Genomic DNA, 12,464 nt, shown 5'->3' on the forward strand with positions numbered 1-12,464 from the left:
CCTGGAGCGATGCCGCTAGCTTGGCTTAAAAAACTGCCTAATTCAAGACTTTCAAGGTTAGGGTCAGGAACACAAAGTGATGAGCAAAGTAATATCCTTAAGCAATGGATTTTCAAATGTGAGCTGCTCAGCACAAATTGTCTCCTACTTGTCAGTGTGTTCAACTGTGTGAATCTAAAGCTTGCATGCTCACCAAACTGAGCAAAATCAAGAACAGAATAGCAGAAACAGCAAAACAGGATTGCAGCTAAAAAAAAATGCGTGGTGGTCAAAGTATCAGGGGAAATGAGCCTTAACTTAATGGCAGAAGTTACGGGTGTGTTCTTTTTCCCTTCTCAAGAATTCATGTGAGAGAGAAACCAATTCTTTAACCTGCCACCAACAAAACACAGGGTAATCATTTGTGGTGGAATGTGTTGGTTTAAATGGTTAAAGCAGCATTTAATATTAAAGAGCAGATAAAGATATTTTCAACTGACAAGGCACAAAGGTACACAAATGCGTAACCGTGAGCCGAGGCCCAGTAGGATTTCCTAAATGACATTGACTTTGATAAATCCCAGAGAAGTTGTGCAGAGATGTTGGATATGAACACAACATCACTAAATATGCATCCAGCGACAGAGAACACAAACGCTCAAAGGAGAATTCTGACACATAACTCGTAGGAAGAAATGGGATGATTTCTGTCTCGGCGCTCTCTCTGATGTTGTGTCAGAAGGCGGAATGAATGTGACTTACTCCAAATGGGGATTCATTTCTTGATGGCAGTGTGCAATGCAAGGGGGATACGAATGACTCATCTTTCCTTGGAGAAAAGATTCTTTTGTTAAGAGTTTTTCTTTGTCAGAACGAGGCTCTCGCGCTATTTTCCTGCCGTTCGATGGCAGGGGTGATGAGCCAGAGCACCTGGCAGGGCTGCAGGGCCAGGAAAACACGGGGCGTGGAAAACAGCGACGGGCCAGTGTGATGGATGCCCTGTCATCTCTGTGCCGCACCCGATGACACATGTTCCATCTTAGTCCCGCGGCACCTGTTGATGGGGCAGGATGAGATTTCACGCCACCGTGGAGCTGTGTATGAGCGTGTGCGTGCGAAGAGAGTGAAAGGGAGTGTAAGATATAGACTAAAAGAAAGTGACGGGGAGAAAGAGTGAGGCGAGGAAAATGGCAGGAAAATGAATAAACAAGACAGGAAGAGATGCCCTTCAGCTCCTATCTGGACATCTTTATGTTGCTTAAAAGCAGATAACATTACCTACATGAAATCTGCACTTGGAGGCTTAAATTGGAATTCGTCAGCACTGCTTACACTGAATCACTTCAATGAATTTCATAATTTTGGCAGCGACAGCAAATTGCCTGAGCCAATGACAGCTGGAAGGACGACAAGACACAAGGTGAAGAGTGTAAAGAAAAGCACAGCCTCCAAAACAAACCTAATTGTGTCTTATTTTACTGCTGCTGTCACTATCAGTTGATATTGGGCTGTGTGTGGGTTATATCTTAGAGTAGATGTGAGCAGTGATATAAAGCAGATCTGACATGAGCCCCATTTTAGAATTCAGCATGAAAACCTGCAACGTGAATGTAGCCAAAAAATCCCAATTACAGACAGATACAAGGCCAGAGAAGAATCAAAAGAGAGGAACAGAGATGAAAGATTTAACTTTCAAACTGAAACCAAGTGAAACCCTAACCCATATCTGTTTGTCATAGAGGTAATTTGTAATTAGCTTTATGCTGTAAATAATTTATTTCTCTCATCAGAAGTAGGTCTGTAGTTTACTTCTGGATGTAGCAGAGTTGGGTTAGGGTAAAAAAAAAAAAAAGAGCTCACTTCATGAATCGTCTAAAACAGTGCAGCGTTTTATGGAGAAACTGCACCTCTGTAGCCCGTAGCAGGTAACAGGAAATTACATCATATCTACCTGTCTAATCAGTCTAGAACTATTCTAACCCCTCTGCCACTAACCCTCCACCTCTGCCTGCAATTAAGCCTCATGTCCTCATTCCTGCGAGTCTGTCAGGGATCTTGGTCAACCGCAGCAGACCTCTAAACCCCCATTCATCATAATCATCATCCACCATCCACAGCTGGCGTGACTCAGCTGAAAACAGGCAGCTAACCAGGTCAGTCAGTGGCCACATGTAAGAGCGAAGGCCAATAAGACTACTTTATTTATACACACAAACAACAAAGAGTGGGAGAAGATAGTTGGACTTGAGTAAAATAAAGAAATAAACTAAATGCAAGACCTAACGTTAATTCACAGCTTTAAAGGTGACAGTGTTTGCTCGCCTAAACACCTCAGGCATGATTCCCCACGGTCTACAGGACCTGGTGGCAGAAGCACATCTGTCGGCTTTAGGACAGAGACACTGTTAGAGGACTCTGAGGATCTCAGGCTTTGCCCTGGTTCATTAGAAAGTGTGCTGTGTTTAACATTTTAACAGCAGTTGCCACATTAGTCCATTTGACTTCACCCATCAAAACAATTGATGCTGGCAAACAAGACCAGCGCCGAGCTGACTGTTAATTCTCTGCTCTACACTGCATTTTAAGTTTGAATTGTGTGCATTTACTCCAAGACAAACTTTGAAGGAGCACCTCTAATAAAAAATTACTGTCAAAGCAAAGACCATTTTGCATCTGTCATTTGCTCTCCTCACCCTGCTCTCTTCTGTCTGTAAAACCAAGACATAAAACATAAACATGTGACTATAACTGACCTTTTTACATCCAGCTCAGCATTTCTTCGTGGTGATTTTCTGTCTTACACCACTCTCTAGATACAGATATAACTCTAACCTTTGGACCTCTGCTTGGAGATTGAGGAATTGAAATGTGCTCAGCTCTCAGAGGTATTTCATCAACTACGTAACAGCGGTCTGTGTGACAGGGCTGAATGATAGAGAGGTAGTGGACCGAAGAACTGAGAAAATGTCTGAACAATATGAAGCTGTGTTTAATACTTAAAGGCTATATTTTCTGCCTTTAAAGAGCTTAATCCGATTTAATGTTCTCAGCTCTGGGTAAAGCCTTGATCAGTGACTGAAAGAGTTTAATTTCATTCAAAATATGAAATCTATAAAAACAGACCAGAATAAAATAGCTATGTCACAATTACTAAAACACACACTTGTACGTATACATCACACAGCTGCAGACAGACTGACACACACCCCCAGGTTTAGATGCATCTTTCCCAAACATCGTCGCCCATATTAGATATAGTTGTCCTCATTATAACGTGAGAAGCTTTGAATTCCACCACAGTGAAATGACACTGAACCTCACACACACACACACACACACACACACACAGGCTAACCTTGGAGGCAGAGGTGGTGTCCACAGTGGAGGAGGTGATGGCGGTGGAGGCCTCGCTGACGGTGGTGCTGGAGAGCTGCTCACCTGCGGCTTTGGACATCATGCGAGCACCCTGCGGCCTGGACAACAACAACAGAACACACACACACACAGAAAGGGTCAGAACATTATCACACACTTTTTCTTTTAAGGGCTCAGTGGCTTGAGAGCACCACAGTCCTGGCTACGACCACTGAGGGTGTGGTGACTCTGATTTCTGCCTTAATTCTGCTTTATGTGTCAGTTTATTATTTAGAGACACAAAATAAGAGGGAGAGAGAGAGGGAGAGAGGGAGAGAGAGAGAGAGGGAGAGAGGGAGAGAGGGAGAGAGGGAGAGAGAGAGAGAGGGAGAGAGAGAGAGAGCAATCCCATGCAATCATTTATGTTCCTCTTAATTTGTTTCCATTCATTCTTCGCAATCATCTGCAGCTCTGTTGTTACAGAAATCTCAGTCTGAATCACAAATATTTTCTTGTTGTTCCAGTGTGTGAATTACAGCTTATTATCATCAGGCACTTTTCTCAGAGACTCAATAAAATCAACTAAAGACTAATGTGAAACAAACACTATTGAGGATATGAGATGGACGCGGTGCGCTGAAGTGTGAGGAGGAAGAGTCAGGATGGAGAATGTTTCTGGAGGTCTTAGAGGCCAGGTTGTGATGGTTACAGTTTGGATAAGGGGCTGGGTGATGCATTATGTCAACGATGGGACCCCACAAAGATAGGTGTACAAGGCATGTGTGTGTGTGTAAACCAGACAGCCAACATCTGACACCGAGGCAGCTGAATGACCTGAAGTCAGGATGTCCTAAATTATCTCCCTGTCCCCACAGCACACACCTTGGAGGGCACTGAATAAAATCTCATCCTGTGTGTGTGTGTGTGTGTGTCTTTGCATGTGTGCAGAAGATCTATTTTTCCCTTGTACCCTCAGGTTAGTGAAGACCTATTACCTTACATGACCATTTCACAACAGGAGGCTGATAAATAGACTCACAAACCAGATTCACAGCGGAAAAATAAAAGTGCACGCAGCAGCAGACTGCGTTATGTAACTGTGCTCCTCACGAAGACAAATTAGCACCAGTCTTTAATCCAAATGTAAACCAAACAATATCGTCACACATATGAGACGCATGATGTTATATTGCTGTCGTATAACATTACCAAACTGAAAGCATTTTGATTCATTAAACATTATTTGTGCACTGGATCTAAACTGTATTTAGTATTATGATGGAAAATCAAAGCATTTTCATCACATTAAGACTTTTATGCCTCAGAGAGAAACAGACAGTAAGAGGAGGAGGGTTGACTGTTGACAGTGCAGGGGCATCACAGAGGAATGCTGGGTCAACAATTTTTAAAGACTTTTGCCCTAATTGCCCCAAATTATAGCATTAAATAAGTTAATGTACCTGAACAGCCTCATTGACGTGCAGCAGCTACCATTTCAAGGTCTATTTCTTCTATAGATTTCCAACAGGCTGGTGAAACAGTGACAAACAATCCAGATCAGATCTTCTGCGTGTTGTCACAGCTCAGTACCTAACATATAACAGCCTTATTTTCAGACTGAGCACCATGCAATTTAAGGTTATTCAACACTTTATGAAAAGATCTGTTAAGCCAAAAGCCCATAAAGGACCATGCAGCCAAATGAAACCATGTCAGACACCAAAAATGTTTTTGCATAAGTTGTTAAGAGCAGGAATATGCAGCAGTTACTCATGTGGATAACAGCACGGTGAGTAAAGCAGCAATGGAGCAGTGTGAGGCCAGAACAGGTTGTACAAACAGCTACAGAGCGACGTCATCTGTGATCAAAGAACTGTGAATGAATGAGTCTCTCCACGAAAAACACAGACTATTCAGGGACCAGTAATGACAGTGTGACTTTCACACTGACTTTACTGGAAACATACTGTACAATGGCGTGATGAATCATGCTCTACTATAAAGGAAAAAGAGGGAAAAAACAAACTGAAGAACTTGGTGTTAAATCATAAACAAAACGCCTGTCACAGGTCTGAGTTCAGGTTTTAAATCTTTCTCTTCAGGGTTTTGTTTTTCAGGCAAAGACACTGCTAATGTCAACAGGTGCTTCCCATACATACATTGATTCAGCTCGCAGCGATATCCAACAGACAAAACCTGAAACAGAATTTCTAACCTGCTACAAAACAGAAAAATACAACAAATAAATATAATAACAGATCTCCTCCTCTGCAGTCTTTTCCACTGCTTATTAAACTTTTGTTTCACCACAGTTCTCAAATAAAGGAAAACCAACACTCGCTGGAAATCAAGTTCTCATTCATTTTTTAGTCAGGCAGTATGTTTTGGATGGTTATGTTTCTAGGTTTCCAAGGTTACAGGTGCAGCATGAAAGCCTTTATATTCATACGCAAACACAGCTCCACAGCTTCACCGACTACACAGTATTACCACTGTCTGTCAGTCACAAGTTTTTAGCCTTTGCTAATTTAATTCTCTGTGTTCAGACAGATTTTACAGCACATTACTGATAATCAACCGTATTTTTTCTGATGAGGTGGATAATAGTTTTATTCCTTTCAGGAAGCTGAATTACCTCTCAGCTCCCCTGACGCACACAAGACTGAAAATTTCTCACTGGACAAAGACCAAAGTCTGCACATCAACAACTGTATGGACTGAGTGACTTTGTTCTACAGTACAGTGCTGATGATGTTCCTGTGTGTCAGACAGACAGGAATGTTCAGACAGGCTGAAACTGTTTAACCGACTGGATTAATGAATTATTGCCATTCATAGATTCTGCGTGAACTGTATCGATAGATTTCTGCAGTAAATCCAGACAGACACTGTGCATCTGTAAATGTTTGGCTCTTTATTGATGGAGCAGTGTAACTTCACCCTGAGAGGGTGAGCACAGGCAGTCTGATGCAGAAATATTCCTCTGCCAGAAATGAAAGACAGAATTGCACTTTTGTTAAGTTATTGTTCTAGAATCAGGGACTTTTTGTTTTTGCACAGCTGACAGTTTGTTCTCGATTTATAATTTGTATTATTTGCCCTTTTCATCAGTTCATTTATTTCAAGCTTACCTCTGGTTTGTTCTGACTTGTGCTTCTTTGATTTATGCTGTGTGATTTGTAATTTTCTTTCTGTAACAGCTTGAAGACCAGCAACAGCTTTGTAGAAGCTAATGAGGATCTAAATAAAGAGGAAAGCACAACGAAGATGATCCTGCACTGATATCAATTTACTGTGAATTACGTATAAATATTATATCTAAAGGTTGAGGCTTAGCAGTGCAGATTTAAAAAAACAGACACACAAACATATACACACACACCTAAGGCATCAAATCCCACCAAGACGTGACTGCCTCCCTGCTGGCTACACTCGGAGTATCTCTTTGCATGATGACAGCCCCGTTATTGCCGCTGTCTTACTGTGGTGAGACAGATGAGACGATCCACGCTGGATGTTTTATTGTCGACGCGCTGACACCAGGCTGAGTAAATCTGTCTGATTAGTTTCAGGAGGGAAAACACTGGCAGCGTAATGCATTCCTTCATCCAAGAATCCAACCTAATTACCGAGAACTATATTTCTCTCTATCACACACGCCCCTCTGTCATTTTCAAATAAGTCACTCTTATTTTAAGCATTTTTATTTCTGTAAACAAACATTCACAAACAAACTATCACTGGAAACTGCTCTTTTAGTGGAAAAAAGCTCTAATTTGTTTGATTTGAAGATATTTTTGGGATAAATCAAAATATTGTTCTCCTGACATTTTCTTCTTTTTCCATCTTTACCGTTTTAAAAGACGCTGCTGCTGCCATCCTCCCTGTATTTCTCCCTCTCTATTATAAAAATCAACGGACAGAACACACTTTCATCTCTGCCCTCCATATTACAGGCTGCAGTTTCAGTACATTACCAACTTCTATCTACAGATGCTTAATGTAAATCTCTCAAATGTGGTGTGGGTGGGTTGAGAGAGGGAGAGAGAGGAGACATTAGCTCTGTTTTCATTCTGCTGTCAAGAGAATTTCATGCAAACTTTTGAAAGGTCAGGAACTATAAAATGTAAATTAGATGCATTTTCATCAAAGTCAGAGCCAAAATAATGTATTCACTGGAAAGATTTTAAATAGAGCTGATTTTAAAACATGATTAGTATCAGGGAATGTCATTGTTCTTTGATTAAGAGCTAATGTTGGGTCTAATTTAAGCTCCCCAACAGAGGAAAACACAGAGTTGAACCACTCCACTGGCCAATAATAGCAAAACATTTCTTTTCTTTTCCTTTATAACGTCTTTATCAAAACACAGGTTGAAGTGCAACCTTTTGTCAAATTTCACTCTTTTCTTCAGCTTTTTGATAAGCCACCATTTGCAGAGAAAGAGCAAGAGAACAATGAGAGTGTTTATGACTTTGTTAAAACAGAGAAGAAACTGGCAAAGAGAAGGACAAAGAGTCTGAGCTAGAAAGGAGATGAAGTAAAAGACGGATCCTTTGATTTGGTATACAAGACTCAGTTCCTCTGTCTGCCATAAAGGACACAGATTCTACTGGGAGTTTCTTATGTGCTTTTCTATAGGAGTTCAACTTACTTTACTGAGGAAAAAACAGTTCAGGGAGGAGCTCCTGAAACTCAGTCTTGAGGGACACAATTTGGCCTTTGAGTGTGAGCTAGCTAGCGCTCACTCGGGAGGGTTGGAGAAAGGTACGACCTCTCTTTTCTGTGAATTAATTCACGTGTAACAAAGTTCCTGGCGGTTCAAAAAGAACACCACCCACTCATTTACTTCAAATGGGTCCCACGGAGGACGAGGTCATTGGTGGTAATCTGTTTACCTCTTTGCAGCAAACAGAGAAGCAGAATAGAGACTGAAACACAAAGCGTCTGAGAGAAAAAAAATCCACATCAAAATAATATTATATCTATTGAGATCCTGCTTTCTATCCAGATTGTTCAACTATTTACAATTCTTTTTTATTATTATGTTTCATGGTCTTTGCAGTTGACTGTCTGGTTTTGAAACCAACTTAGGCAACTTATGAATTCTCTACAAGCCAACAAACCCCTCTGAATCGAAGTGAACTTAATTTAAGCGAGAGGACAAAGACAGGAAGAAAAAAAGAGGAAAAAATGGAAGAGATGAAGAGATTGGGTTATTCAGGAGAGACAACATGAAAGGAGACTGACACACTCCACTAAACAAGTTGTGCTTCAGCTCCATCAGTATGATATCAATGTTTCAGCTGTTCGGTAGAGTGCTTTTATTATGAAAGAGGAGCAGATCAAAAAGTGGGAAGCTCACGACTGATTTTATATTTTTCCACCAAACAAAAATCTGACATTTTATATGACTTTCTTTACTGATTTAAGGTGAGTGTCTATCACATTAAAATGCCCCAGACATTAATTTCTTAAAGGTCTGGAAGACTTGTTTGAATTAAATGAACACTGTGTCATTCCCAATATCAAAGTGTTAGAGGAGTGTAACCTATTTGCAAAAGAAATTCTTGGTTATTTGCAGTGTCTTGTTCTGTCTTAAAGTGTCTTGAAGTTACTGTTTTTAATCTGCCCGACATGAAACAACATCAGTTTAATGTCTTAATTTCTTATAAGTTCAAGATACATTTAGCCTCAGGACAAAGTGTTGTCCTTGAAGGACCATGTAAATAGAAAAGAAGTCAAATTTCAAGCTTCGATAACTGCATTGTAAGACATCATTCAATAAGACAGCATGCAGTAAGCTTTAAAATCATACTCTAAGAGTTTCCCAGTACTCTTGGCTACAAAGCAGCTCCAGTAGAGCAGCTTTGATTTAAGTGCTTTGCTCAAGGGCACACTGATTGTAGTAACAGAGGGGGCAAAAGCTTTATTCACTTTAGTTCCCTGCCAAGATTCTCCCAGTTGGTCTTATTATTCAAACTATCACACATCCCATTACAATCCCACAATTCTGACCTTTAAGTGATTAGCACAACCACACAAGTTAAACCCAATTTAAATTGATTTACACCCCATTCTATCTACATGTCACACATAGTGACATTTTCTTTTTGGCCTATGGTGTCACTGGTTACTCTGATTAAAAACATGAAGACTGAAGGTTCAGATGGAACAGCAGTCTGTTCCTGCAGAATAGCAGCACTGGCCAATCAGAAATTTGAACACAGCATGGAATAAACAAAAATAATCAGTAATTATGTCTGGAACATGCAATCTTTGAGCTTGGATACTTCCATTGCACACAACAATGTAAGACAACGCAAGGAGTGACGCAGGTTTCACTGCCTTTCAAGGAAATGCTCCCCCTGTGGGTGATGACTGTTGGATGCAGGGGAGCTGAACGCTGAGAGGTAATGGCAAACAGCATTTACATTTGGAGGTGTGTTGTCTGTCCCTTGAGTGTCACCCAACTTTAGTGAAGTGCCATACTAAGTCACTGGATTACCCTTTTAATACACTTCACTGAAGGATGAATTTTGACAAATGAAAAGAAGTGACGCAGGAATGAAGCCTAATGGGGCAATCACTTCAGAGAAATCAACCCATCTACCCAAAATGCACCGTGCTGTTGTTGTTTCACCCCAACCCAAAGACAAGCCTTTGAAGTGACTTCAAAAGTTAGAGGCTTGAAAATAAACTATGCGAGCCTGATACTCAAAGCCCATCATTAAAAAATATACACAGAAACATGGGACCAAATATCACTAATGACGACTCAAAGACAAACAGTGCGAACACTATGTTCAGATGCTGTGAATGCAAACATGCCATTTTCCTTCTGGTCCTGCTGGAAATATACTTTATGCCTCTTCATCTCTGATGTGAATAAATTACTGTGTGAAGAAAACAAGAAGGACCAACACTTAAGATGGGCACTTAGCAGCTCAGTGAGAGTATGACAGGGCAGGAACCCAGATCCAAATAATACTGCATATTAATCTCACTCAGCAATGTTGGCCATGAGTCAAGAATGACACTACAGCATGGGCTGAAGGTCATTTATTGTCTGCTCATCAAAGCAGTTCACCTCCTGTTGATATGTCTGTGGGAGGAGAAGACGGCTGAGCGCTGAATAAAGAGGCCACGAGGACGATTTAATCACACAGGAAAAGTAATTCTGACATTTTACAACAAGACTTTTCCTGTATTTTAATGATACCTCTCGCAAGCAAACAGGAAAAGTCACTTAAGACACTTAAAAACTCCCACAACCGCAGCCACATGTAAGACACACACAAAACAAAATATGCCCAAAATCAAGAGCGCTGGCAGCCCACACAGTCACAGCTGACATTTAAATACAGTCAGACTCTCACTGTACGAACAGATTAAATGTGAAGACCAAAACATTCAGAAATGTTACAATAAATTATCTGAAAGAAAAACACAGGTACCATCTTCAGACAGAGAGTGGAGATCATTATTTCAGCACTGACACATTGTTATCCCCAATCCCCCCCAAGTTTATGTCCGAACAGTAAGAACCAAAAAGTTTCTTCTAAATATGAAGGTAAGGAGATCCTGGTCCCCGTTTCAGAAGAATATTACTTATAATAACAATTCTTCCACCCACTGCATCTCTGTTTTCCACTTTAAATTTGGTTTCCCTGACACATCTGTCTGAACATATCGTTCAGTGTGATCCTTCTCCATGACAGTGATGGGGCTAAATTGTCTAATACTGACTGCCTGTACCTCTGCAGGGAATTCTTTCATTGGTCATATACTTGTTGTTTGTTTTGCTTGTCAATTCTTTTGTCAATTTTTATGCTTTTAAAACTCGCTGCAGGCTTGAGAGTTGATTTTAGTGTCACATTTGTCAAAGTGTTCAAGAACAGTTCAGCAGTTTGGGTATTACGCTTTTTGTTTGTTTGTTTTTTTATTTGTTTTGGGGCAAGATGAGAAGATCAATATCAATCAATCTCATGTCTGTGCATTCAATATAGAGCTGGACTCACAATGAGTTTAGCATAGCTTAGCATAAAGACCTTGTTTGTTTAAAGGTTTTGTGAAATTAGAAAATTAACTGCTGCATCCACTGTTACATTATCAGAAAAGCAAGCAGCGAAATTAATCAGGCTTATCATGTTTTAAATACTCAAAGTGGGAATGAGAGACACTCATTGCTCAACCACACATTCCATCTACGACTGTATCCCTCCGTTTCAATTCCACACTGCTGCTATGGCAACAGTCAACCAAAGCGTTGCCATGCTGCGCCCCTGGCGAAGCACCATGTGTGCACTCATCACATTGCTGGCGTAGCTTCCTTTAAATCGCCAGATCCCATATCAATGAGCAGGGGAAGGTTCAAAGACAGAAAAATGTGTGGACAGCTAGAGGGAGAACAGACGAGGGGTTCTGAGGAACACAAAGAGGGACAGTGGGGAGTAACATGGAGGAAGAGTTAAGAGAGACAAATGTGACAAAGGGGGGAGACATGCCAAGTAGCAGACAGGAATTCTGTTTATCTCCCTTTGTGTAGTGAAAAGTTACACCAGGCAGGCCTGCATTAAAATCCAGCTTCTACTGATCTGACCATGACCAGACAAAAAGAGAGTTTGGTTCCCCAGATACTTGAAGCAGAACAAAGCAAAAACTACCAAGGCTGGATACATTTCTTTATTAGGAGTAACAATACTGCTGGTGTTGCAGTGTAAGAGCAGTGTACCTGGCCACTGTGAACAACTGCTGCAATGTAATCCAGTGGGAAATTGTTTGCATCAAAGTAGATCCACTTAAGTATTTGTTTTTGCCACTGACAGCTCAGATTGTTATAACAGGTGTCTGACAACATTATGGGCAGGATTCCTACAGAGACATTTTTATTAAAGAGTATTCTTTTTGTTTAACCAGAAACATTACTATAAACCAGTACCAGACTCCACTGACAAAAAGAGTGGTTTTGCCAAGGGGAGCTGCTTGAATACTACCGCTTCAGTCAGTGAGTTAATTTGCAAAGGATTTGAACACTTCCTCCACCACTGAAAGCCACACAACAATACAAACAAACAAACCAATCAGCTCCTGTGTTCTGCTCAGTAAAATCACTGGTTTTGTCAATGGAG

General features: G+C 40.7%; 1 protein-coding gene across 1 annotated transcript in view; it reads right to left on the minus strand.

Moving 5' to 3' along the window:
- plekha7a (pleckstrin homology domain containing, family A member 7a) overlaps nucleotides 1-12,464 on the minus strand; it is a 123,668-nt gene that overhangs the window by 36,226 nt on the left and 74,978 nt on the right. The window contains 1 exon segment of the mRNA XM_051073171.1: nucleotides 3,335-3,452. Coding sequence (XP_050929128.1) covers nucleotides 3,335-3,452 — 118 coding nt within the window.

Source organism: Lates calcarifer, linkage group LG10 (genome assembly GCF_001640805.2).
Source record: "Lates calcarifer isolate ASB-BC8 linkage group LG10, TLL_Latcal_v3, whole genome shotgun sequence".
NCBI lineage: Eukaryota > Metazoa > Chordata > Actinopteri > Centropomidae > Lates > Lates calcarifer.